We start from the raw sequence: 26,251 nt of genomic DNA on the forward strand, positions 1-26,251 counted from the left end.
ATTACTAATATGTGTAAGTGCAAACTTAGTTTCAATCTTACAGAGCAACAGACTGAGTCATGAACAGGGTGTGAAGGATGCTTTTAGTGTCACTCACTCATTCTCTATTTCTCCTGCCTGAGGGTGTTTCATTTTCTTGGCTTTGTCCATATCCAAGAATAGATCCTTTAGGAGACCCTCAGCCCGGCCCAAAAGATCTGCTGTTTCCTTCTGATATTGTAATCTCTTATTATTTTTCTCATTGCCAGCATCCTGAGCAAATAGAAGTGGGTGGAATGCTTTTATGTTTTCCATTTAGAACTACTAACATATACATGTGCATAATGAAATAGAAAATGTTTTCTTACAATGAGCAGCAGCTCTTCTGCACGCAGTACATCTTTCTCAACGGTGTCTGCATTCTTCTGCATACGTGCAATCAGCAAGGCCAGGTTACTCACCTGAGATCTGTCAGATCAGAATTAAAAGTTAGGATTCTATGTGCTATATTGGATGGTCAAAGTGGTCATGTCTACACAAGGAAATATGTGTAGAGCATCAAAGCACACAGGATAATCAGACATATCAATAAGATTTACTGTAAATTAAGCCTGTTAGTCAGAAGAATTGTTTCAGGCAAAAGTGAGGTATAAGAATCTTCACTTGACCGGGGATCCATGTGCCAAGTGTACCTGAGGGGGTCCATAGAGATTACATATATTACATAATACAATTTAAATACATTTATAACTATGAACTAATATAATGTAAGGATGTAAACCAGAGGTGCAAAACTAGTTTCAACTCTAAATTAACAAAACTGATCTAGCTAATCAAGTCCTTCAAGCTTATTTGAAAACTACAAGTATGTGTTGGAGCAGGGTTGGAACTAAACTCTGCAGGGCTGTGGTCCTCCCTAATGTAAATGTTTCTAATGAATGTTAATTATAAAGTATTACAGATAAAATTAAGCTTTTTATATAGGGAATCCCTGAATGGGGTGAGAATCTGGGTGCGGTATCTCGGTCTTGAAATCCCCTGCATTAGAACTCTACAATTTAGTGTCTCTGAGAAGTATGCACTTCTTTTTATGTTATTATTTTGCCTTCTTGAAAAAACAAGAATGAATTTGAGAACTCACAGGGTAGAGGCACATTTTAAAAACATGTTCCTATTAATGGGACCTCTGTGGGATTCCTTTGAAATCCTCATTGGTCATCCCAGTTTATTTAAACAAAAGACTGGCCTTAGTTGGTGGATATTGGTTATATCCAGTCATTTAAGCTGCTTTGTTATATTATGAAACAAAATATTATTTATCTTATGCAGATTAGTGAAAACAAATTTTATGTTTTTGCTGTCTGTGACACTCTTCTGAATGAAAAATAACTGTCAAACAGATAAAACATGTGACATTAATGCCTCACCATGTGCTGTTAAATATTGTGCTGAGAAGATTGCAAGAGATTCAAAGATTATATCATTATATCTCTTCCCCATCATGCCATGCAAGTCCAGAGAGTTCCATCACCCTTCACACACCTGTTATCTCAACATATCTTCAACTGCCGATACAGCCATTTTTGGACAAGCTTCTAAGACAGAGACCATGTCCATGAAGGCCAAAATATTTGTGACTAATAGTGGGTTTCCTTTTAAATTTCCTCACTTGATTCTGTGGATGTTTTAAACCAACACACAGGACGACAATGCTGTAATACTGTAGTAGATTCATTAATACTGTAGCAGATCTTAAAGAGTTTGATTTCACCAAGTCAGTGACTTTGGGAAATGAAACTCATAACACACAAGGTAAATAATGTTTTGATTTCCTGAAAGGTTCTAATGTCTAGTTTTTGTTCTAAACTCATTCTTATTCCACCTAAAATACCCCACAGTCCCTACCACTTCTACCAACATCTAGTAAAACCACAGAATACAAAGTAAAGAAAAAGAAAAAACTCAATTTCTTTTTGCCTTTTAAAATGTTTTACTTGAATTATATTGTGTTTGTTTTTGAAATGTCGTGTTTGCATTACCATGATGAAACAATGGACCAACACCCAGCAGCCTAGTGAAGGAACAAGTACGTCAGCCCTTACAGGAACTGAGCTTTGGGAGCAAGGACACTCCTTTCACTGTTTCTATAAAAACATCTTCCAGATTTACTTTTATTCGATGGTCCTGGTTTTTGAAAATTTTCACATACCTGAGTAACTTCATGCTAACATCTGTATTGTCCTGTTCAGTTGTATCTTCATTACACATGCATTAATCAGATTAGACTAGTGGTGTGTTCAGATGGGAGTGAGACATCAATTCTGAGATCTAAGAACATGCTTGCAGGTTCTTAAAAGGATGGCTACCATTCTGACATGCAGTATATAGGTGTACTTTTTAATTACATTGCTGGTACATCTATAATGTCAATTTTAAATGTCAGTTTAATATAGAAAACATTGTATTATGTACATAATATTGTATTATGTATTACATTTTCTTGAATTTGTAGTATAAATAAATACATGTAAATAAATACATTTTCCATCATACATAGACAAATACATTTTTTACTTAGCAGAGCCAATTTTAATAAACTGATTTTTAACCACTGTAGTATATTTTCAACAGACCATAATAATTCCAACTTGTGTTTACAAAGCAGAGGTTATATTATTACCAAAACAGTCATCATAAGGGCCCACAGAACTAGGTATCCTTTGTGAAATGTTTCCATTTCCTTCTATTAGTAAACCTATACAAACTAATGATATTGCTGATTTTCACTTCTAATTGGAATGGAGGTGTACAATTTAAAATGAGAATAAAATATGACCAAATATATTGATATACATTTATATATTGATGGTTGTAGACCCAGCAAAAAAAAAAAAAAAAAAAAAAAAACTAGAGCATTTTTTGATTGTTAAGGTGAAACATGACAGATTTCAGATCGAAAGTTCTCAGGAATTAAGAATTAACCACCTTTAGACCTTCACTTTCTGGGCTCTGGTTACCTGAGTCTATCTCAAACTGATCTCAGACCTGCCTGAACACAAAACAGAACAGAACCAAGAGTATAAAATAACCAACACCACTCACTGGCTTGTCTTGGAATCATCTTTCACCGTGTTTTCTTTCTTCTTGAACATCCTACACGTTTTTAGTGAGGTGAGGTTCACCTTCTCTGTTGCTGGTGTGTGTTTGTGAATCTGTCCTACTTCCGTTTTTCCTTTAGCCCCACAAACTTATCTGAACACACTTTCTGCCTCTCTAGAACTGTCACAGAGTGGTGAAGTAAAGCTGTTCTTCTGTCTCCACTCCGCCCTGAGAAACAGGTGTTGGGCGACACCCAGGCCACCTCCTTTTGCAGGACCGGGCAGACCAGTTTCACCTTCCCATTTTTCAACGACACACACACATCTCTGTCATTCATCTCACCTTTTTTTTTTTTTAATTGATAGTAATTAAATGTGTCTGTATATACACACAAAAGTCATGATATTAACAATAAGCCCAAAATTTGGTTCTATTCACTCTAATCATGTCTGATTTCAGGTGATTTAATATTTGGTGTATTAAAATTGTCCCAATGCACTTTTGAAGAATTCCTTTTATTAACAGTAACGAACCAATAGTTCATTTAAATCATTTTCAGCACAGTGTTCCTTTAATGACTCTGCTTGTTAAATGTGTAGTATCTGTGAATGTAAGATGGTGTGGAATGTTGTTGGGTCACTTTCTCTCAGCAGGGCTGTGGTAGTTAGCCCACATTTCTAACATGCACCGTCACATGGTAGGGTGTGCCAGAGATTCAGGCCTAATGTCTTGACCCGGAGTCACTCCCTCTCTCTACCATCCTTACCCAGTTTATTATTATTATTATTTTTTTTTGCCATTTACCCATTTATCAGGTACAAACTACTGATTTTTGATTTTTTTTTTAAATGTACAACTTAACCCCAAAAAAGTGTATTGTGACAAAAATGTCAATTGTACTTGGGGTGGGTTGTAACTAATGAACATATGGACGTCAGTTAAATTTATTTAGATACTTTCATTAGATACTTTAATTGTTAATCAAATTTACATCCCCTCACTAATTTTTCCTAAATTCCAACCTACTTCATTTTTAGCATTTTAATTAGAAAATGTAAAAAACAGGAAATTAAATTTTTTACAATTTTTAACAAATATTTTATTCTAAAACAAACAAGTTAGAATAAATATATACCAGAAACTAGAATAACTATTACAATAAATAGTTTTTTTCAGTCACCCACCTCAGTCTCTCTTATTTAAAAAAACAACAAAAAAAACAACAATTTACTTAAATAGCCCAGCAATGACACATTCAACAAAATCATAAGTTTTTATGTAAATGTTTGGAGAAGTTTGAGATTAAATAAAGCATGTCACACTGCTTAAATTGACAAATAAACTAGCCAGTTCTTCCCATTGTCTGGAAAGCCAGAAAAAAAAATGCATTCAATATGTATTAAAAACATACAGCAAATTAGCGTGAGAGCACCATAAATTGCGCAAGCTGTTAAATATGGCCCTAAATGTGTTAAATAAAAAACTATCAGAGGACTCTATAAAAAAAAATATGTACTGATAGTCCTCGCACACCATCACAATCATGAGTGATGTTCCATGCAGCTTGATACGTAGAAAAACAAAAAAACAAAAGCTTCAACAGAACAGGTAAGGAGTGGCTGGGATTGAAGGAGGATAATTCACATTGGGGTGTGGTGCTTCCTCACATACACCAACGGATATCTTATTTTGGGCTGATAATTAGATGCCTGTCTTTATACAAAAGAAACCAAACAATTGTTGATAGAAACTTAATGGGTTGACGGGGTAAATCTTGCTGATAAATGTCTTGTAAAATGTCTTGCATGTGATTTTATGCATCTTGGTGGTATCAAATTGAACTGAATTAAGGGCTTTCAGATTTCAGTGTAATTTTTTTATGATATACGCACTTAAATGCCCAATAACCTAAACAGATTAACCCATTACCAAATATAATAAAATCCATGCTACAACCAAATATGAGAAAGTAAGCCTTTTAAACTTCAAACTCCCTTATGTGAGATTCCTCAGGCCAGAAATGCATCCTGCCTGGAATGATGTACATGTGCTCAGGAATGTAAAGATGACCAAACGACAACAGAAAGCTGTCAAGAGCTGTGATAAAGATCTACTCGAGACTTCTTTAGTCAATTTCTACCTATAGATAAAGTCTAGTGCAGACAAACTAAATGGACTAGTGGCGTTTGACGCTTTTGGTATGTTTACAAACCTGATCTGCATGTATAGAAACAAGACGACAGAACCTCCAATATTTGACCCAGTTCAAAAACATGGCACATGCAGTGATGACCAGAAAAGTTTTTTTTTTATTTTTAAATCAGGAGACTTCAAACTAAAAATCACTCAGTTTTATAATTTAGCATATCCGATCCATTTGAACAGTCTGTCATTATAATGGTGAGATCTCTGATGAAACAAGAAAAAAAAAAAAATAGCAACTCATCTGCAAGTTAAAAGAAATTAGTTAAAATATAGCAAAAAAACAAAAACAACAACAACAACAACAACAAAAAACATGTAAAGCACTAACAAACCTTTTCCTTTCTCTCAATGGCTTTGTTTTAAGATGATAGTTTAAACATAAGTTATGACTTTTTAAACAAAATTGCACCAGCATATATTTCTAAGGTACATGCAAAGATGACGCTATTTGCAGAGATCAAAATCCTTCATGGTATCTACACAGACAGTGTTAAAGTGTAGACTTCTTGAGTGAAATAAGCCCACTTTTATATAATGTGCTGGGCAGATTGAGATGAGGTCTAGGCAAACAAAGGCATCTTAGTTCAAGAGTTTGATTTAAAAAAAAAAAAAAAAAAAAAAAAAAAAGATACACCCAACAAACGTTTTACTCTGGATTAAACAGGGTGTAGTGATACCAAGCATTAACGCTGACACTTGGCAGGATTTATATAACACCCTTCTTGCAAAACGAAAACTTTGCATAAACTCTTAATAATCACTCTTTATAAATCACCTCCAATTCAGTCAATATGAATTTACTACCAAACAGGCTGCACTTACATCTATACTCTTAAATCTATAAAGGCGTGTTTTGGGGAAAATTGTTTGACAGAATAAGGATCCATAACTCTCGGTCTTGAAGAGAGATCTGTTTTCAAATGACTACAAATACAGCCAAACAAGCCAAACCAAAACCTGGGACTAGATTTAGCTCCCAAAGCCAAAGAAGCCTTTGAAGTAGCCAGTGATGCCACCCTTGCCCTTCTGCTCAACCTTGTCATCAAGAGGTGGTAAAGCCACATGGTTGAGAGCTAGGTCAAAGAAGAGAGGCTTGCATGGAATGGGCTGGAAGTCTGGAGGGAACTGCACCAGATTGGGCTGCTTGCTCAGGAGGGTGGGGTCTAGCCGGAAATTATCCAATCGATCAGACAGGGGCTGTAGATAAACCAGAAACACAGATCTTGAATTCAAAGACAAAGAATGTGCTTGTTAAACATTAAACAAAAAAAAAAAACACCCTGACAGATGTGGTCACTATGAACTAGAAAGAGTTGTATAAAGAATTTGAAGGAGAGTTATATTCTCATCTCATCTAAGAACTATTCCTTTAAACAAGCCCAGGGCCCATCCCTACCAGAGGACATCATGAACCTGACACACACACACCCAGCAACATTCCACTGTTCTTCTACTCCTCCCCCCTCAACACTTATGTGTACCTGGAGAGCAGTTACAAATCAGAATACCTTGACTAAAACTATAAAATAGACATGAACTTGAGCTTGTGAATAGCAATTAGAAAATATTTTTAAAAGGTTAATAAAACAGTTTTGAATATTTTAATGAATCTAGGGCAAACTAATAATGGCCAATATAACGGTAAAAACTGAAAAAATAGTTTAGAAAAAAAATTGATGAAGTCTTTCCATTTGTCCTCTGCTTACCGTGGAATCTTTAATCTGCTGTGGTGGGGGCACCTCAGCAACATCATCTGTGTCTAAAACAAAAATACAAATGTCACAGTCAGTTGCAGCTAATGAAGCTTTCAAGACACATGGCCACTGTGTCGGAATTTGTGGATGAGGGCGGAAGGTCAATAAAGTGACTGGTGTGGAATGGAAATAGCTGCGGCCATGTTTACACACCTAAGATGGCTGCGGCTTGAAGGGAGTACTTCTCAGCATTGACCTCAGCTATCAACTCCTGGACATCAGGGAGATTCTGAGAGGAAGGAATGGAACAGCATGTGGGCTAAACTGAGTGCAAAAACATTTATCTAGTAGAGCACATTGAATTTCACAATCTATTTGACCTAGTAGAATTGCAAAGCTGAAAGTAAAACTTTGGCTTAAAATACTGACAGACTAAACACAACTAAATTGTACACAACTAAAACGTACCAGAAGTAGTATGGAAAAAGGTCTGGCAGACATATCAAATGTTTATAATATAATCTCAGATTAAGACTTCTGTAGCAAAAACAGTTATGTAATAAGTTGGTAAGTTTGAGTCCTTTTTTTGTGAATTAAAGGGATAGTTCACCCAAAAAATTAAAATCCTATCATCGTTTACTCACCCTCAAGTTGTTCCAAACCTGTATGAGTTTCTTTGTTCTGCTGAACACAAAGGAAGATATTTGGAAGAATGTTTGAACCAAACAGATCTCGGTCCCCATTGACTACCATAGTATATATTTTTCCAACTATGGAAGTCAATGGGGACCGAGATCTGTTGATTACAAACATTCTTCCAAATATCTTCCTTTGTGTTCAGCAGAACAAAGAAACTCATACAGGTTTGGAACAACATGAGGGTGAGTAAATGATGACAGAATTTTCATTTTTGAGTGAACTATCCCTTTAAACTATCCATTTAAATTAACCAATTAAAAACTTTTTTTTAATTTAAACTCTTTAGTAAAAAGTAGGGCTGGTCCGAATACCATTTTTTGAGCTTCGAAGCTTCGCTAGTAATAAACATCGAATATTCGAAGCTTTGGAGAGAGGGGGCTGAACATATTCTTCTCTCTAATAAAGGCAGGAATCTCTGTGTCTGTCTGTCCGTTTGCATTATTATTATTTCGAGAACCGTTCATCCAATCGACTTCACACGGGAGTACAGTGTCACATTTGGTGCAATATAGATGGACACGCGAGACGCGACACATTCAGAATTTAAACTTTTAGTAAACTACAGAACAGCGCGAGCGGGAAGCGGCGCGCCTCACGCGGGCAAGGCTTATATTCTCAGAAAACGGACACTGCACTAGTGATATAAAACGCACACACACAGGTCTGTTAACTTAAGCAATACTTTTAAGGTAGTCTAATATTTTTCTGACTAACAAATTAATTACTGACACAGTAAAGGGTAGATAAAAAAAAAAAAAAACGAAATTTAAATAAAGAAAAACGAAATTTAAATAAAGAAAAAAAACGAAGTTTAAATAAAGAAAAACGAAATTAAGTTAAATAAAAAACTAGATTAATTTAGATTGATAATAACGGGTAAAAAGGCTAATACATTTTGTTTCTATTATTCTATTTTACACAATGTCAAAGCAACGCAGCTTAACCCAAAACACAAGCTCAGGCATGCACTTCGGTCCATACAAACTCCGCTGTTCTGCGCTCTAGCCAGAGAACACTCCCATTTCTGGAACACTTAGGCGTCGGTTCTATTTCTAGCATGCACAAATTTTCCGCGTGGCTTGAGCCGCGCCTAAGACGCATGTTTCACGCAGGCAGTGTGCAAACTCCAACCTGTTAACATGGGAGCCGAAATAAAAACGGACACGCCACGCAGCCAGTGAGTCGCCGGCCTTATTCAAGCGCGAATGAGAACCGTTTCACGGGGGATCCCAGGTGTGCAAATTTTTTTTTTTAAAAATAAAAAATATTCAAATGTCAAATTTTCAAATCGAATACCAACCCACCAAACGATTATTCAAATATTCGGGTCCAGCCCTAGTAAAAAGTACAAATTGATTCTACTTGTATTGGTACATAAATATTCTCATTGTTTTACTTAAAACAGTGAAAAACTGGAACTTTATTTAAACTTTTTTACCTTTTTGTTGTAATTCTTAATTCTAGTACTAAATGTTCTGATTTGAACTGTCAATAATCAAGGCCGTGGGAACTGCAGCACCCCCCTGCTGACAGCAGCATAACCGCATTGGAAACAATATACGCTATTTAACATTTACTAAAGGTTAACTCACATCAAGACAGACAACTATGACTATAAAGTTTTAAAAATCGTTTTAACTCTTAACACAATAGCTGAGTCCACACCACAATTATGACAACAACGAAAATGCCGGACATCAATTTTGACCACTACTGTATATAATCCGATACCATCACAATTTTGTAAAGGAAGTAATGTGTGGTGTTTGGTACCTTAAGGCTGTTATTGAGGCTCTTGGCTTTGGACTGGACCTCTCTGGTATATTTCAGAACCCTTTCATACAGAACCAGAGCTTCACTCCATTTCTTCACCAGAACATAGGACTGAGCTATATAGAAACACCTGTCCAGAGTGCAACGACAAACATTTCAAAACTTCGAACAGAGAAAAACAATATCTAAATGACAGAACATGTATGCAAGCACACATAGGCCCGGTCTCTGGAATTAAGATGTTTTAAAACATTCTAAACCCCGTTTGCACCTGAAATTAGAACGGACCTCTTGTGATCGGAAGACCGAAAATGCATCTTAATAACAGGTGGAAACAGGACCATACATGTAAGCAGTCTTGTAGATTTAAATCAATAAGAGACTGCAATAAACTCACCTGTAAGCCTTGTAGACCAGAGTCTTGAGTGCCACTTCTTTCTGAAAGGTGTGATCTTCCTCTAGACCCTGCAGTGATGACAGCTCAGCAAGACTCTGGAAATGAAAGTAGAAGTATAAAAAGAAAAGAAATGAGAATTGTTTGATGCGTTGCCATTTTGAGGCAACTGAAATAAACTGCGCCATTGACCAACAAAAACCTGGTCTAAAGTCAATGGCGCAGTATTTTCTTTGTTATTTAAAGGGTGCATTAGTAATATGTGCCTATAGGCAGGTCCACAACGCGCAGCAGCACACAGACATGCCAAATGTTAAAAATAAAAGATTACAATGTAAAATATTATTATTATTATTATTATTATTTAACCTCGCACACGAGCAGATCAATTTCCTCTCTGGAGAAGCGTTCAGTCTTTCCGCTTGCAAAATCCGCCATGTAAATAGCGAATCTGCCATGGTGCGAGAGCAACTGGCTTTTAAAGGCAATGGGAGATGAGACTGATTGGTTTATTGCACGTTATGCCCAAAACACACCCATTACTCATTAAGAGAATAGGGACAACCCTGATAGAACATGAGCCGGGTGCGTCGACCATTTTTCCTGTCATTAAACCAGCAAAAGTGGATTCGGACACGCCCTAAGTGCACTTGAGCTGTGCACTTAAGACCATGCACTTGCTTGGATCATTAAAATAAGGCCCACTGAGTTAATTCCATTTACAGGAAACGTGCAGCGGTCGCATTACAGTTCCATCACTTCGCCAAATGATTTCAGTTTTGCAACTGAAAAGCTACTAGGAGTGTGCACATAGACTAATTTTAAAACAGTCATTTAAACAGAAGTTTTGTAACCGACAAGTCTAAAAGTAAGAACCCCTCTAAAGACTTGTGTATATAAGATCCATTTGAAACAATCTATGAATCAAACAGTCAAATCCCGTGCTAAATGGCGCACACTTGGTGAACAAAGCTGATTCTGAAGCGCAGTTATTTTTTCGGAGTTGAAGTGAATACGCGATGGACATTTGCTTGCTTCGGCTATCACCTACGTGGATGTGCTGAATTACACATGGCTCTCATAATATTATGCCAGTTAAACATGACACAGCTTACATAGAACTTTTCCACTTTATTTTTAATTCAAAATACTCACGCACCTCATTTGTCTTTTGAGCGATCATTTCTGTGCTCTCCGTGAGTAGGCCCTACATCTAAAATAAAACTCTTGGAAAAATAATACCTTTAATATGCAATTTAAAATGCTTTTAAATATAAATGTAACTAAGTTCAAGGCGCTGTGAAGAATGGGGAACCGGTGAACGGTAAACGGAAGTTTTAAAATAAATAAAACTAAAGTAAACAGGTGCTTCATAGCCGACTGACGCCCATACATAGACAAAACGCAATGTAAATGTCCCAGGCCTGGTCTTCTCTCGTCTTCCACTGTCATCACTCCTCCTCTTATCCTTCAGAGCTCCTGAGACTCCAGACTGGTTCATTAACACTCGCGCCACTGGCTTCACTCTGTTCCCACGGCTTGCGCCCTGCTCTTCACCATAACATTAAAACGACAGTAATTTGAACGATAAAATCTTGCGTATTTTCTTCTGTGTAATTGACTATTGTTTTCAGTGTTGACTAATAGCAGCTGTACCATTTAGTTGACTAGTCTTGCACATCCCTAAAAGCTACATGACATTTCTCAGTAGCAAGGTAATAACATTGATGTTTTTGAAGCAGTTCAACTTATAGATTCAATTAGTAGAAAACGCGGCTGCCAATCCCTGTTGAGAGTTGCACAGACTCGGATCATTCACGTGCTAAATCTCTCTCTCTAATAACTGCATTTGTCTGGATACCAATGGCTCAAGCCTTTGTTAAAAGCTCTAAAATTATATCTTGGAATTAGCAACGGAGGCATGGGATAAAATGCATAAAGAATGCATAAGTTATACACAAGATGGTTTGTTTATTTAATGTGATAACGGTCATTCTGCAGTACCGATGTTGTGTGCATTAAGTCTTGAAGAGTAAATGCAAAATATAGACCTGACACTTTTTCTATGTAATGTGTTTGTTGTTCATTTTATTACTAACTTCTCAGATTAGTCACTCAGAAACTTTTTACATGTAAATTCAGATTTTTAAATCTAAAATAGTTCCAAGCACTGTTTTATGATCTGTCCCGACAGTGATTATTTTTATTTCATGAATCAATAGGCCACCACCAAAGACCAGACCCAAGAAAAATCTTGCAAGAGCATTTTAAACATTTGAACATTGTCTTGGTGTGGTAACCGTAATAATGGCCTGGAGTCAATTATTCTGCTTATACTAGACAACAATGCACACCGAGGTGTAAGTGTAACAGTCACTACGCTTTGCATTACCATCTCATTTTTCTAATAATTCAACAGCCCATCATTAAAGGGGGGGTACAATGGTGTTTCATGTATTCAGAGTTGTTTACAGTGTTAAAGAGATGGATTCTCATGCTTAACATGGCCAAAGTTTTTTAAAAATATTTTGGAAGAATAACGGAGGATTTCTGTGCCGAAAATCTTACTTCCGGGTTGGTACAAGTTTCGGCTGTTTTTTTTTTTGACCGTGGATCTAATGACGTAGACCAGAGTGGAACTCCTTATATGAGCATTTCTCCCGGAAAAGCGCGACCGCGCACCTCAACGCGCTTCAACAGGAAATCATCGGCAGCGCTGCATAGTGTCTCCAAAGTGTTTTTGGTGAGGGAAAGCTTACCAAAGAACCCAGCGTTAGGAACAGTGGATGAAGAAACGAGTTGTGTAGACTGTTTGTTCCCTGCATTTCGACGATGAATGTTTTATAAACAAAGCCCAGATCGACAGATTCTCTCTATGGCTCTGGCTTCGCCCACACGGCCTGCCTCCAGACGCTCGTTTTTTTCCGGAAAGACTCGGTACAGCCTATTTTCTCTTATAAATATAATAAAACTAAAAGACTTTTTGGAGATATGAAGGATGCAATACTACTCTATAGGTACTCAAGATTAACAGGAGATTGAGTGAAAATGAGCATTTCACCCCCCCTTTAATTACTCTTTACATTTTTACAGCGATCTGATCAAAAGTGGTTAGCCTATATGCATGACCATTTCCACCTGATATTAACATGGTTTTAAATGCGTCTTCTGTGACCACTTGGTGTGACACTCCCCTCTTATTTCATTGAGTGTGGCGCACGAGTATTACTGAATAAACCCATGTTATGTTGCTTATGAGCGAGCAGGAAAGGAAGGAAATTAAAGCAATTAACAGTTCAGCTTCGGCTGTAATCTGGGTGTTTTGGTACAACACAGCAAAGTTTGAAGCAGTTGTTTTCCTGTGCTTTTTTCACAACATGTCCCAGAACGATCACCTGTTAGATGAGTGGGAAGTGAGTTGGCGGCCATTCACTGCATTCCAGGACGCATTTATGACAGATGAGCTTGTACACTACACAAAGCAATGTTTTTGATTACATTTCCTTCATTACCAACAGATTCGTGGTTCTGCATTTTTTTTCCTTTGATACCTTATTTTAAAACACAGATTATATCAGTTTCTTTCAAAGTTTAGAATGTCTACATGTTTTTCACAGTGTAACTATTCTTTCGTTTCAGTCAAGTGACTTTGTTCGTCCGATATACAGAGATAAATTGTCCATCAATGTTAAATTAAGTAAAAATGTTTGGTTACACTATTTTTAAAGGGCCCCTATTATGGATTTTTGAAAATGACCTCTCATGTAGTGTGTAACATAGCTCTAAGTGAATGAAAACATCCTGCAAAGTTTTAAATCTGAAAGTGCACCGTATATAAAGTTATTGTCTTTCAAACGTAAGAGTCAACTCTGAGTCATTGATAAGAGTTGTCCTTGCGATGGAGGTTCGGGTTGAATAACTAGTTCTTCCAATGAATGTTTCATCATCGGACTCACGCTCGCATTGATATGGTAAAAACGACGTCATTGTTTGGTACTGTGTTTAGTTTACAGTGTAGGAAGCCTCAGGACCAGGACACGCAGAGCTGACGTTGTTATAGCAATGGGAGTTTTTGTTTTCGACACGCTGTACACGGTAAACCAATCACAACAGAGCTGTCTGGCCAATCAGAGCAGAGTAGCTCGTGGAAAGGAGGGATTTAGAGAGATTGATTCATTTGACGAGTCGTTTGAGAATCATTGAAAATCTGGTGATGTGCAAATGTAACCGTTTTTTGACCTTTGATGCATGTACACCTGTTGTAGGAGACTCCAAAACAACATTAGGAAACTTTAAAATAGCATAATAGGGGCCCTTTAAGGTATCCTTGTTACAGCGTAATTATGCAATTAACTACTGAGTAATATTAACAACATGTACTTAGGGTTTGATTTTGAGGTAGTTGCATGCAATTATGCATAACATTCTGTTATTACCAGGGGTGCACATAAGTTTTGCAGTCTGGTTCATGAGAGCACCTGGAGATTCGCTTTGTTGCTCACAGCACATAGTGTGACGCATTAGAAAATCCTCAGGCAGCTGATTTCCACACTCTGCTTGCCTCATTCAACCTCAAACGAGTATCTACTGTGGCTACTCCCAAATCAGGTAACCAATTAGACCTTATTTACACGTGCTACTGCTCCACTGACCATACACTGGTCACTCCGCTGCACACCTCAGATTACTTCCTCCTCAGTCTCAACATCAATCATACTCACCCAATTAAAAATACAAAATTAGTATTAAATAAAAATACAATTATTTTATTGTACACTTAAATAGAAAATACATGTAACAAGTACTCTGTAATATAAATAGTTATCAAATGTTTACATGTATGAAGAATGTGTGATCTCTGAACCTGTAGGATGATGTCATAGAGTCGTATAAGATCCTGTGGTCGTGGTCCTCTTTTGTTCTCATCAGTCTGTGGCTCCTTCAATTTAGCTTGAAGCGCATGAGCCATGCTCTCATTCCTCTTCACCAAAGTCCACAGCTTGATATATGTCAGGTAGCTGCATGCATATGTATAAATACAGGCATGCATGACTGTCAAGCATCACAGAAAAGTATGTTTTTCATCAGCTGTCAAATTAACTTGTGCAGCCATCATACTCACCTGTGCAGGTATTGCAGATTAGACACTCTGCCACTCTCAGCACCTTCTGTAGCTCTTTCTCGCTGCTTCTGTTGAGGCAAAAAATGTTTTATGTTGTACGTAAAAAAAAGACATGTTTTTTTAGGTTTAGGTTTGAGATGTCAGTGTTTTGATTAATTAACTAGATTGTGGCTTCCAGCCACAGTTTTATAATGGACAGAAAATTGTTTCACAATATAATTTTTTATTTTTATTTTTTACATTGATGTGGGATTCTCTCAAATAAAATTTAAATGGTCTTGTTTATAGTCTGTTGTGCTGTGTTTAAGAGCAAAGATGGTAAGATGGGGATGCACAAGTAAAAATCAAATCCACTATTGAAAAGCCTATTCTAATGAGGTATTAATGTAAACAGGTCATATCTTAAGTTTATGCAATCAAGTCAGAAAAAAGTGTGATGTCAAAACATTGGAACTGCATTAATATTTGCAGTGTAATAGAACTTCTATATGCGGGTCTGGCCCCTGAGGGATTTTGTACCGGCCCTTGGAGTGAATAGGCGTGGTCGATATTGTCCCTACCACTTTTGAAACATCTCGCCGCACGAATGTACCAATACAAATAAATAAAAAATCTCCAGTGAACTTGCAGAGCATTAATTTTGTTCGTTGTTAAATAAGAGGCGATCACTGAAATGTGTTGTTTTTGAAATCAAGTGATCAAAGTGCTCGTTGCCGCGGCGATCAGTGGCGCGGATACCGTATTCTCTTGTGGCTCGAGCACAGTGACAGTCTTCACTCGGACGCGCGCTTCAATCCATTGTGGAGACTTTCTATTCGTTCCGGTGAAATTACAAAACAAAATGCACACAAATGTGTCCCTGCCTGATATTCAACCACATAATCGGTTTTGATGAGAAAAAAAAAAAAAAAAAAAAAAAACTATTTGAGTGCGGATTAGAACCCAGATCCTCTGACATGCTTGGCAAAAGTTCTGCCACTGGACCATTTAAATATGTATTTATTCACGTGAAAATTCTTGCCACTAACAATATATATTAGACCTCATTAAACGACAAATTAAACCCAATGTACTATTTAAATCGATTGCTGGACATCGTAATGTTATTGTATACATCTGATTTATGATTTAGCATAATGTTAGCAATGTCCCACCCATTTTTTAAAACAAAGTTACTCCACTGAATGTAGTTATTACACATGGGAAGTCTCATACAGCGCATGACTATGGTTAATTGTACATTTTTTTGTGCAGTATGAGGCAGTATGCACCCCTTAAACCATGGTGACAAAACAGGTAGTATATGTAGCCTACATGACCAATCAAAATCGCCCAGTCGCGACGCGCTGTAGTGGCGCGTTCTAAACGCTTATTTTCTTTCAAGCCAAGCACGAAGCTTGGCAAACAAGAAAAAATGTCTCTCTCTACTTTTAAAAAAAAGAAAAGTTGACTCAGAGAACAGGCAGTTCAACAATGAATGGACAGAGAAATATGCGTTTATTGTCGTTGATGCGAATCCTGTGTGCTTAATCTGCAATGAGTGCCTCGCCGTGTGCAAGGAGTATAATTTGAGAAGGCATTTCAAGACAACGCATGCTAACTTTGATGCTACTTTTCCACCGGGCTCTGCTGCTCGGAGGCAAAAGTTAACAGGGCTTATACAGTATCTTGTTATGAGAAGACGTCGCATTTTGTTTCGGGCCTGTACGGATCAAGAGAAAGCAACTGCGACATCGTTACGAGTGGCATGGATATTGGGCAAAAAGAAAAACCCGTTTACAGACTCAGAGACAGTCAAGGAGTGTATGCTGGCATCCATTGAGGAGGTGGTAACAGATGAGAAAACCCGAAAAAACATTACTGATTCGATCCAGCAAATTCCAGTTTCTGACACGTCAAATATGAGGAGAGTCGAGTCCCTTGCATCGGACGTTTTTCAAGAGGCTTTTGGACAAGCTGAGGAAGGCTGAGGTGATGTCTTTGGCTGTGGATGAGTCGACTGATAACAGTGATGTTGCACAGCTGTGCCTCTATGCGCTCTCTGCATTGCCTCATCCACCAAAGCCTCCTGTGTGCCAAGCTCAGTGGTGAGTTAAAAGAGACCATGGACTCTGTTATGGCAATTATAAACTTCATCCGTTGTACCTCCAGTTTACAGCACCGCCTTTTCGACAAGCTGTTGACTGACATGTCTCCTGAATATAAAGATTTGCTCATTCACAATGACATTAGATGGCTTAGCAAAGGTAACGCTTTGAAACGTTTTTGTGAACTTTGTGATTCTGGTGTTTCTCCGGTCTTCAAAATTAAAAAAAGCTGGCAAGTTTCTGTCTCTGATGGAAAATGATGAGTTTAATGCCGCTGTTTGCTTTTTGAGCGACGTTTTCCAACATTTGAACCAACTCAACATGGAGTTGCAGGGCAGAGATAAAACAGTCGCAGAACTTGTGGAGAAACTTCATGCTTTTCAAAGAAAGCTCTCACTCTTCTCTGCTGATCTTTGTCCTGGCAAGATGCTCCACTTCCCAACATTGAGGAAATCTGGCCTGCAAATTACAGAGGTGATGTCAGGGTTTATCGACTCATTGAAAAACAACTTTTCCACTAGGTTTGAGGATTTTAGCATCTCCAGGTGAAGTGATGAGATTTGTGAAGGACCCGTTCTGTGTGAATGTTGAGGCAGACTTTGCATTGAAAGGGAAGGAGCTGGTATCGTCATTGGATGAGGGGTCTTTACAACTGGAACTCATTGACATTCAGTCGTCAGATGACTTGCGACAGTCTTTGCTGCAGGCAGGTTTTGAAAAATTCTGGACCCATGAAGTCAGCCGAGAGAAATTTCCCCATTCAAGGGGTCTTGCACTTTTTCTTCTGACAATGTTTGGCTCAACATACACTTGTGAGTCGTCATTCTCACACATGAATGCCATTAAAACTCACAACCGCATACAGGCATGCCTCACTGACCAGCATCTTCAACACTGCTTGCGCATTGCCCTGACAACATATACACCTGCCTTATTATGCACTGCTCTTGCCAAGTCAAAAAAATGCCATTTCTCTCATTAGATGGCAAATGTTGGCAAACTATTTTGAACAGTATGATGCAATTAACATGTTATTCACACCATATTATGCACTTAATGTTTTTCTTGATGTGGTATTATTGTTGAATGCAGTTTGAAAGGTTTTGCCTTGATAAAGTGCCATGCACTGTTATGTTGTTATAATTCTATTCTGTACCATACAATGCACTTTGATTTTATTTTTGTTGGTGCACTTGGAATTTAAGATATTTGTTAGTTAAATTAATGAAATTCTAAACAACTGATATGGCTCACCTAAACTGAGTGATGCTATTTGAAATACATTTCCTTGATAAAATACCATGCATTGTTATGTTGTTTTAATTCTATTCTGTACCACACTATGCACTTTGGTTTTATTTTTGTTGGTGGAGATACATTTGATGTTGCCTGTCACTCAATCTTAAATATATGTGATATGGCTGACCTAGACTGATTGTTAGGTGTCTGATTTATGTTCAAAATGGACAAAAGTGAGTACAGTAGTAGTCCATGTGTGGATTTATGGGGCAGTCTATTTTATTTTTTTAGAAGGAAAAAAGTGTGAGTTGTATTCAGTTACCATTTAGCTGCATTTCTGTATTAGGCAGTGGAGAAGGGGGACAGTTTGATGTTTCTGAGAATTATTTCCCTCTTTACTTTTAACACTGAAATTTATTTACTCATTGTCAATTGAGTAGCCTGGTTAAAACCAGACCATTCTCAGTAGTAACTGAGTTATGGTCTGGCAAAGCTTCATTAATAACTCATTTCCAAAGGGGCGTCACCAACGGACGTCGCTCAAATGCCTTTGGGCGCAACTGGATAGACCTAAAACCAATCAGAGCGATCGTCATCGTGTAAAGCCATATGCTGCGTCCCAATTCGCCTAAGTTACACTACACCATAAAAGTATGTAGGGCCCTATCTTGCACCCAGCGCAATTGACTTTGTACACCGACGCATGTATCATTCCTATTTTGCACCCGCGCAAAGCGCACTTTTCCCTCCACAGAAGCACGTCGCTAAACTAGGGAATGAACTTGCACTCCCTGGGCGGTTCAGCGCAAAAAAGGAGGCGTGTTCCGGCGCAAACGTTCCTTCATGCTATTTTGCAGGTTTAGAAAACAATTGCGCTACTAACCAGGAAAAAATAGTTTAAAGTCAGTGGCGCGTTGCGCATGTTATTCATAAGCTATTTTAAGGGCGCATGCTTGGCCATAATCAATGTAGCGTGTGCACAACGCGCATACACTTTGATTCTCTCATCTACACAGAAGCAGCAGTTTTCATTTTTGCAAATCATAAATTATTACGATAGATAGATAGATAGATAGATAGACAATTTATTATAAAAGCATACATCTAGCTTACACATTTACCCAAATTATCATACGCCTTTTTAACCGAAGTTAATTTGGGTGGGTTTCTCCATCCCCAACGTCCCTGACGAGAGCGTTGCTCTCCTTGGCTGTGAACCGCTTCTGGCGCGCGCCTGGCAAATCCGCCGTTATAATAGGAATCCGCTTTAGAACAAGCGCGCCTGCTCTTAAAGGGAATGTGAGATGACGCTCTGATTGGTTTATTTCACGTTACGCCCAAACCACACCTATGAGTAATGAAGCTACTTCAGACCAACCCATTTTAGATTTGCGCGTGGCGCAAGAGTCATTTATCCCGCTGGGAAAATAGCAACAGCGCCAAGACCCGCCCACAAAGTTACTTGCACTTTGCGACTTGCGTTTCAGATCGTTAAAATAGGGCCCGTAGTCTTTTTGTGAAGAAAAGGTTTTTACTTTTGAATGTGTAGCAAAAAAGTAGGCAAGCTTTGGGACAGACTACTTCGTCATCTTTATCGAAATGTAGTAGCACGTTCATCTGCCAGTGGGTCTTTCATGGAGACTGTCCTCTCATGTGTTTGCAATTTGAATAATAATGCATAAAAGTTGCGCTTCACCAACAGACTTCGCTCAAATGCCTCTGGGCGCAATTGGATAGACCTAAAACCAATCAGAGCGATCGTCATTGTGTAAAGCCCGCCTCAATGTTTCTGATTGGTGCAGCGATTTCGCCGGATTAGAAATGGGCTTGAATGAGCTCTGTGCCAGACTACTTTCAGAGCAAATCTAAATTTGCCGGAAGTTGTCTGGGATTTCCCAGGATATCAATTGAGGATAACGAGCTGTAAAGTTGTGTTGGTACAGTTATGTGCAATTAAGTGGATGTTTTCTGTTGGTTAATTGCAATTCTTTAATTGTCTGTGTCTCTGATTTTTCAACATTGTATTGCTATTTAAATGTAACAATGCCTTGGGCCTATGCGTCTTAGTGCATCACAATGTGCATATGTTGTTCTGCATTTACAAAATAGAATATATTGATTCCTTCAGTTTGTTGCTGTAATTTCTTTATTTGTTACCATTATTACTCATATTCTCCGGCCCCTTATTTTGCCTCAGTTTCATGAACTGGCCCCAATTCCAAATGAATTGAATAGCCCTTGTCTACTGCATTGTTTATATTATTAAAAAGACATTGATTGAAAAAAAAACAAGAAAAAAAAAAAAACACTAGCTGCCTAAAAAGTTGCAACCATTTTGTGTGCTATTGTGTGTGTTTGTTGTTATTTTAATGGCCAAGATCAGCAGGTGCTATCAGGCTAAAATTAACATTTTCCCAGATGTCCTATTGTACCTTTAATGCATAGCATAAACAGATGCACTGCTTTAAATACAAAGTAAATTTCAAGCGGCAACATTCTAGTTTGAAAAATGAAGCCTACCTGGAAGTGCGAAAAACTGCAATACATCGAAAATCCGCTAGGGGCAGGTCCCAAAAGGGAGCAAATGTCCATAGACCCCATGTTAAAATGTCCGTTTTCTCAGCATAAATTCATGTTTTTACAGGTTGGTCCCATGGACTTTTATTGTATTTTTCGATAGGTTCCGAGTGCCTGACAACTGTGAGGGGGTGAATTTTTTTATAACTCGTTAGTTTAGATCGTATTTAGATATAAAATGTATGACAAATAAAGGCGTGGTTAACTTTGATTGGCAGCTTGATTGACAGCTGATACCGAGCATAGGCTGCGCCAAGGAGAATGATAACATAAGAAGCGGCATTTTTTAATATACAGTTGAAATATAATACTACTGTTTTTGTATCATGAAATGTAGTTTTAAGAGTTTGTCAGGCGAGAATGTAGTTGTTTAAAGCTCAAATCTGTGTTTTTTTATAAAGATTTATTAAAATTTTATCCAGGTTGTGAGATCCAGACGATCACCGGGCGCTCGGCGCTCATGTACCCCGCCTGGAACAGCCTTTCCTCGGCTAGTCGTTCTGACGTTTGCCGCTGACTCTGGCGTCTCTGTAGTGGTTAAACATGAGATATAATTCGTCTTGTGTATATCTAACGGGCGATTTTTGGTCTCGTGAATCTATAATTTGTTCCCTGGCCAATCGTTTTGGCTGAGGGCTAAGTGAAGTTTCATAACTTTATAAGCTATTTAACTTTACCGTTGTATGGTTAGACTAGAGCGCTGACTTTGTATGTTTGACTGAATTGTTTGCTTTATTTGTATAGCTTCTTGTACCTTTTACTTATACTTTAATAATGGCAAATATTGATAAAACTGAAATTTAACAAAAAGAGACTGGGTTGAGTTGTCTCATTTTAAAATGTAATACAACGAAGATGATCTGTAATGTTGTTTACTGCAACATCTGTTGTTTAGTACAAATGCACATATTGCCTGGACCATATTAAAATGTTTAATATTTTTATATTATATTTAAACGAAAAGAGGCAGGGTTGTGTTTTATATTTCGTTTTGTTATAAATAGGCTAACGTTATATGCGGTGAATATAATCAATATGCGTTGCCTGAACCATATTTGTGTGGCTATAATGTTTAAGATTTCTTTAAATGAAAACGAAAAGAGTTAGTGTGGTGTTTTATAACATTTCGTTTAATTGTTGCCTAAAATATACATACAGAGATACCCGGAGTGGCAGACCGAGCTGAGTGACGCGCGCTGTTCCATTTGCAGAATAACCGGACTTGCGTCCTTTACCCATATATGGATTGGCCAGAAGGTGGGCGGGGTTAGGATTTCCCAAGATTTTCCAAGATGGCGGCGCCTATACCCCCCATAAACGGCTAAACCGTTCTTCAGAAAGTCTATGGGTGACGTCACAGACGCTTTGTCCATATTTTTTACAGTCTATGGTAAATTTGTGTAATTAGAGAGAAAGCGGACGTAGAAGTCATGTGGCTAATCTTACGATGTGCGTAATGCTATATAGGCCTAATAATAATAATAATAATAATAATAATAATAATAATAATAACCGCTGCAAAGAGCTGTAAGCTACGGAATTTCGGGTGTACGAGCACTGCTTGCATGGTCTTCGCTGCTACTAGAATCGCCTGCGATTTGCCGTTGTGTGCCTCTCATTGAAAATGAACTATGACTTGCGCTTTCCGCCGGGAATTCTCCCGATGACCACTCCGGGCCTGCACACTTGTATATATGGTTTTCCTTAGCCATTATTTGTTTTATTCTGAGTATTTTATATTCTCTATTCCTAACCTCACCCCAAAATATAACCATTGCAGAAAACTTTTGGAATGTTTTTAATTTTAAAAAAACATTGTTTACACCTGTAGTGTCTGCATAAACCATAAACCATTTTAATGCCCATGTAATTCCAAACATAGGGTAAAATGGCCATCTTGCCCCTGGGGCAACAATGACCCCCCCAACAATTTTTCTCCTGACCATAGATGGCACAAAATCGCATCTCAGAATTTTTATTTAAAAACAGTTATTTTGAATTTTGTCATTTCATCTGAATATCATCATTTGTGAGATTTAGTCGAAACAGTTTTGAGGTTAATTGATCTAATTTTGTGCCAGTGGAAAATAGTGAGCTATGACATTGTTGAATATCAACGTTTTTTGTGTCTAATTGTTAATGATGGATTTGTAGAACAATGTTTTTGGATTTTTGGAGTAAAATGTATAGTTTTTATTTTAAGGTAAAAAGATAAAATTAGATCCTTGGGGTAAGATGCCCCCAGATTTGACACAGAAGGCATGATGTTACTTGTGTTATTTTTAAATTGAACACTTATAATAATGAATGGGTTAATGAATGAATTGAGGTAAATCAATATGATTTAATGGTGTTTCTATTATGACATTTTCAATTAAAATATGGGCAATTAAATATGTAAACATTCATATGCTTGTAGAGAAGTCAGAATAATTTTACCTTTCAGTTAAATCTCTTTTACTAGGATTCTGCTTCTGTCATCTGTTATTCCATTATTCAACTAAATTGTCAAAATAAAATTAGATCAAATTGTTGATTTAGTATTTTACATTAATGACAAATATAAATATGAATGAGAATTATAATCAAAAGTAATTTATACATTCTTTAAAAGTTTATTCAGTGGGAGCTTCTTACCCCAGGTAGGGGGGCCATCTTACCACTCTTTTAATATTTGAAATTTTGTAATTTCTTAATTAGCAAATGTTTCTATTTCTTTCCTATAAAACATTATGATCATCATCCAGCACAATGCTTAACATATATCTAAAAGTTAGTTTAAAAGTAAATCCACATTGTTCTTAAGGGGGGCATCATGTTACCATATACACACACACACAAACTGATACATCAATCAGACAATGAAAATGCAATGCATTTAGTCAAGTTATTATTGCTCAAATCACACTTGGAGAAGTGTAGGAGGTGTCAGTAGTGCGTCTCACCACATCAGTCCTGATCTCCTCTCTGACCGCCTGGATGGTGTCTCTACACTCTGCCAGCAGGCTTTCATATAGGTGTTCCTTTGTTTCTTCATTATCTGCCTGTGAAGAGTAAGCGACTAAACAGTCAGGATACTGCATTCACTGTGTATTTTGTGCATAACTGTACAGTGATCAAATCTTTTTCAAATGGCATGTGCTCTATAGCTATAAAAGTGTCTTTACATTAAAGGTTTTGGTGCAGACATGTGCATGTGATTTTAGGTTCATTTGGTTTGGTGGGAAAGGTTTCCTGAACTTAAGTGCACAGGATAGTCCAGTAGTGATCAAAACTGTGGATTGATACTCGTAAACTATGCTCTTAAGAGAGAGAGAGTTGTCCTTTTAACTCAAATGCCAAGTGTCATAGTTACATAGCAGTTACTATGAGTAGATTGCTTTGTAGTTTTAACTGCAGTAGTTTTAAAAGCGTCTTAACTGCAAACTTTACCATCATAAAGTTAAAGTTTATCATTTGCATGTTTGCACAGTTTCTAAGTCTTGCCGATTTAAATATTTGTATGATTTTAAACCAATCAAGTGACACAAAAAAAGAAAACAATTTGGTACTTGCATGTTTCCTGTGCACAAACTCAAAGCATGCACACGTTTCCGACAGAGATAGAGAGCAGATACATAGCCACATTTCAAATAGCGCACAGATAAGACACAACACATTATATATCCATAACTAGGGATGGGTATGGTTAAGGTTTTAATGGTATTACTACTCTTACCAAAACTGCCTATCGATCCGGTACTTTAACGGTATTCTTATCGGTTCTTTGTTATTTTTTATGCAAGTAATCAAATGTAAAATAACACTGCAGAGTTTTCACTGTATAAATTGATAGATTAATGCTTATTACATCTATAGTTTTTCATTCAAAAGATGAGTAATTTTCACTTTGCCTTTTGTTGTTTGATTCACATGAATGGCACAATTGTAAGCAGGTTTATTAGACTGCTGCCCCTTTAAGACTAAATGCAGATCTAATAATACAAATTTTTTCCCAACTATTTATGCACATTTAAGACACTGTATTTAAAGGGGTCATATAATGCCATTTTTGTACAAGCTAATATGATTCTTTAGGGTCTAAATTAAAAGTTTGTAATATACTTTAAAAATTCTCATTAGTATTGTAAGAAAACACTGATTTTACCTGGTCAAAAACAGCTTTGTTTTCAGCACGCCATTTAAGTGCATGAGCTTTGCTCACCCCGCCCCTCTGTTCTGTGGGCGTTTTGCCACAACAACACACGTGGAGTGTTGCCTTGACAACAGTTGAGGGTAACGTTATATTTTGAAGAATGGCAGCGGGAGTCTCTGAGGACACTGTGCAACCGTATCAATTTGAACCGGAGTTGGAAAACAGGACTTTTCTGAGTGGTTGGTTAACGTAATGTCACTTTGATCTATCTTTGTATGTACTGGCAGGGTAGAGTAGTGAGATACGAACGCTATGTGTTTACTGATGTATAACGTACGTTAGTTCATTGGCAGATTGATGTTACAGCTAATGGTCATGAAACTTTTTTTCCGGTAAATGTAGGCTTGTCAGTGATGCGTAACATTATCTATGCAGTGTTAGGTACAACTGATCTGTTTAAAAAATAAGCAGTCTGTTAGACTATGACAGTCATTAGGCACATAAACAACACATACTCAGACAGGAGCTAATACCTTTTTCAATGTTCTCGTTTATAAAGCAGCCTGGTGAAATGATTCACGCAAACATGAAAGCATTGCTGTTGCGCGGACTATGATGACAGACAGCTGGCTCACGAGCGAGGGCGGGTCTGTGTTGAAACGCTGCTGTCAATCAACAATCGTGGGAGGGGCGTCGGATTTGAGAGAGGGGAAAACATATGAGATAAAAAAAAAAAAAACACTGTACTGAAATGTGTCTTGGCAGTGCCTATACACAACCATCATATAATGATAAAAATCCATCCAATCAACTTGTAAAAGTGCATGTACCATTATATGACCCCTTTAAGTAAATACTCTCCAATTTGGTCATTTTGACAGGCTATTTTTGTGCGTATTTAATCATTTAGATGCGCACACAAAGCCTAAAGTATAACTTGCTTGTAGTTGCTGTCCGTTTCAGAGCGCACACACACACACACAAACCACCTAGAAGTTGGAAACAGTCTCTTGTGTGGATTATTGTGCTTTTAATAGCTCTTTTTATCAAACACGTCCCACAATTTAGCAACAGTAGAGACTGCATTTTACAACAATCACCGATTGTACAGATTTTGATGTTAAGTTTGGGTTTTAGGGAGAAATAACGCACCGGTGTGAAGGGAAGGAAGTAGCGCTAGATGGAACACGGCTAGTTTAATAGTTCTAACTTGTATTTTCACTTTATAATCCTTGGAAGCCGAAATTG

At 37.5% G+C, this 26,251-nt stretch overlaps 2 protein-coding genes across 3 annotated transcripts in view; both read right to left on the reverse strand.

Annotated features, from left to right (window-relative positions):
- Positions 1-3,250, reverse strand: part of evpla (envoplakin a) — a 68,604-nt gene extending 65,354 nt beyond the window's left edge. The window contains exons 1-3 of the mRNA XM_081380285.1: positions 3,082-3,250; positions 348-447; positions 98-252 (exon numbers count right to left, since the gene is read on the reverse strand). Coding sequence (XP_081236411.1) covers positions 98-252; positions 348-447; positions 3,082-3,131 — 305 coding nt within the window. The 5' untranslated portion in view covers positions 3,132-3,250. The remainder of the gene's footprint in view (positions 1-97; positions 253-347; positions 448-3,081) is intronic.
- Positions 3,251-5,367: 2,117 nt separating this feature from the next.
- Positions 5,368-26,251, reverse strand: part of srp68 (signal recognition particle 68) — a 110,871-nt gene continuing 89,987 nt past the window's right edge. The window contains exons 9-17 of one of the 2 annotated variants that reach the window (XR_014031193.1): positions 23,814-23,912; positions 14,966-15,033; positions 14,708-14,861; positions 9,847-9,941; positions 9,450-9,579; positions 7,191-7,266; positions 6,990-7,042; positions 5,916-6,480; positions 5,368-5,524 (exon numbers count right to left, since the gene is read on the reverse strand). Coding sequence is in view for 1 of the 2 variants with exons in the window: in XM_081380286.1 (XP_081236412.1) it covers positions 6,253-6,480; positions 6,990-7,042; positions 7,191-7,266; positions 9,450-9,579; positions 9,847-9,941; positions 14,708-14,861; positions 14,966-15,033; positions 23,814-23,912 (903 nt within the window). In the remaining variant the exon portion in view is untranslated. Of the gene's footprint in view, positions 6,481-6,989; positions 7,043-7,190; positions 7,267-9,449; positions 9,580-9,846; positions 9,942-14,707; positions 14,862-14,965; positions 15,034-23,813; positions 23,913-26,251 lie in introns of both variants that reach the window. The other variant, XM_081380286.1, reaches the window with a different exon arrangement.

The sequence above is a fragment of the Scardinius erythrophthalmus genome, assembly GCF_964197995.2.
Source record: "Scardinius erythrophthalmus genome assembly, chromosome: 12".
NCBI classification, from domain to species: Eukaryota; Metazoa; Chordata; class Actinopteri; order Cypriniformes; family Leuciscidae; genus Scardinius; species Scardinius erythrophthalmus.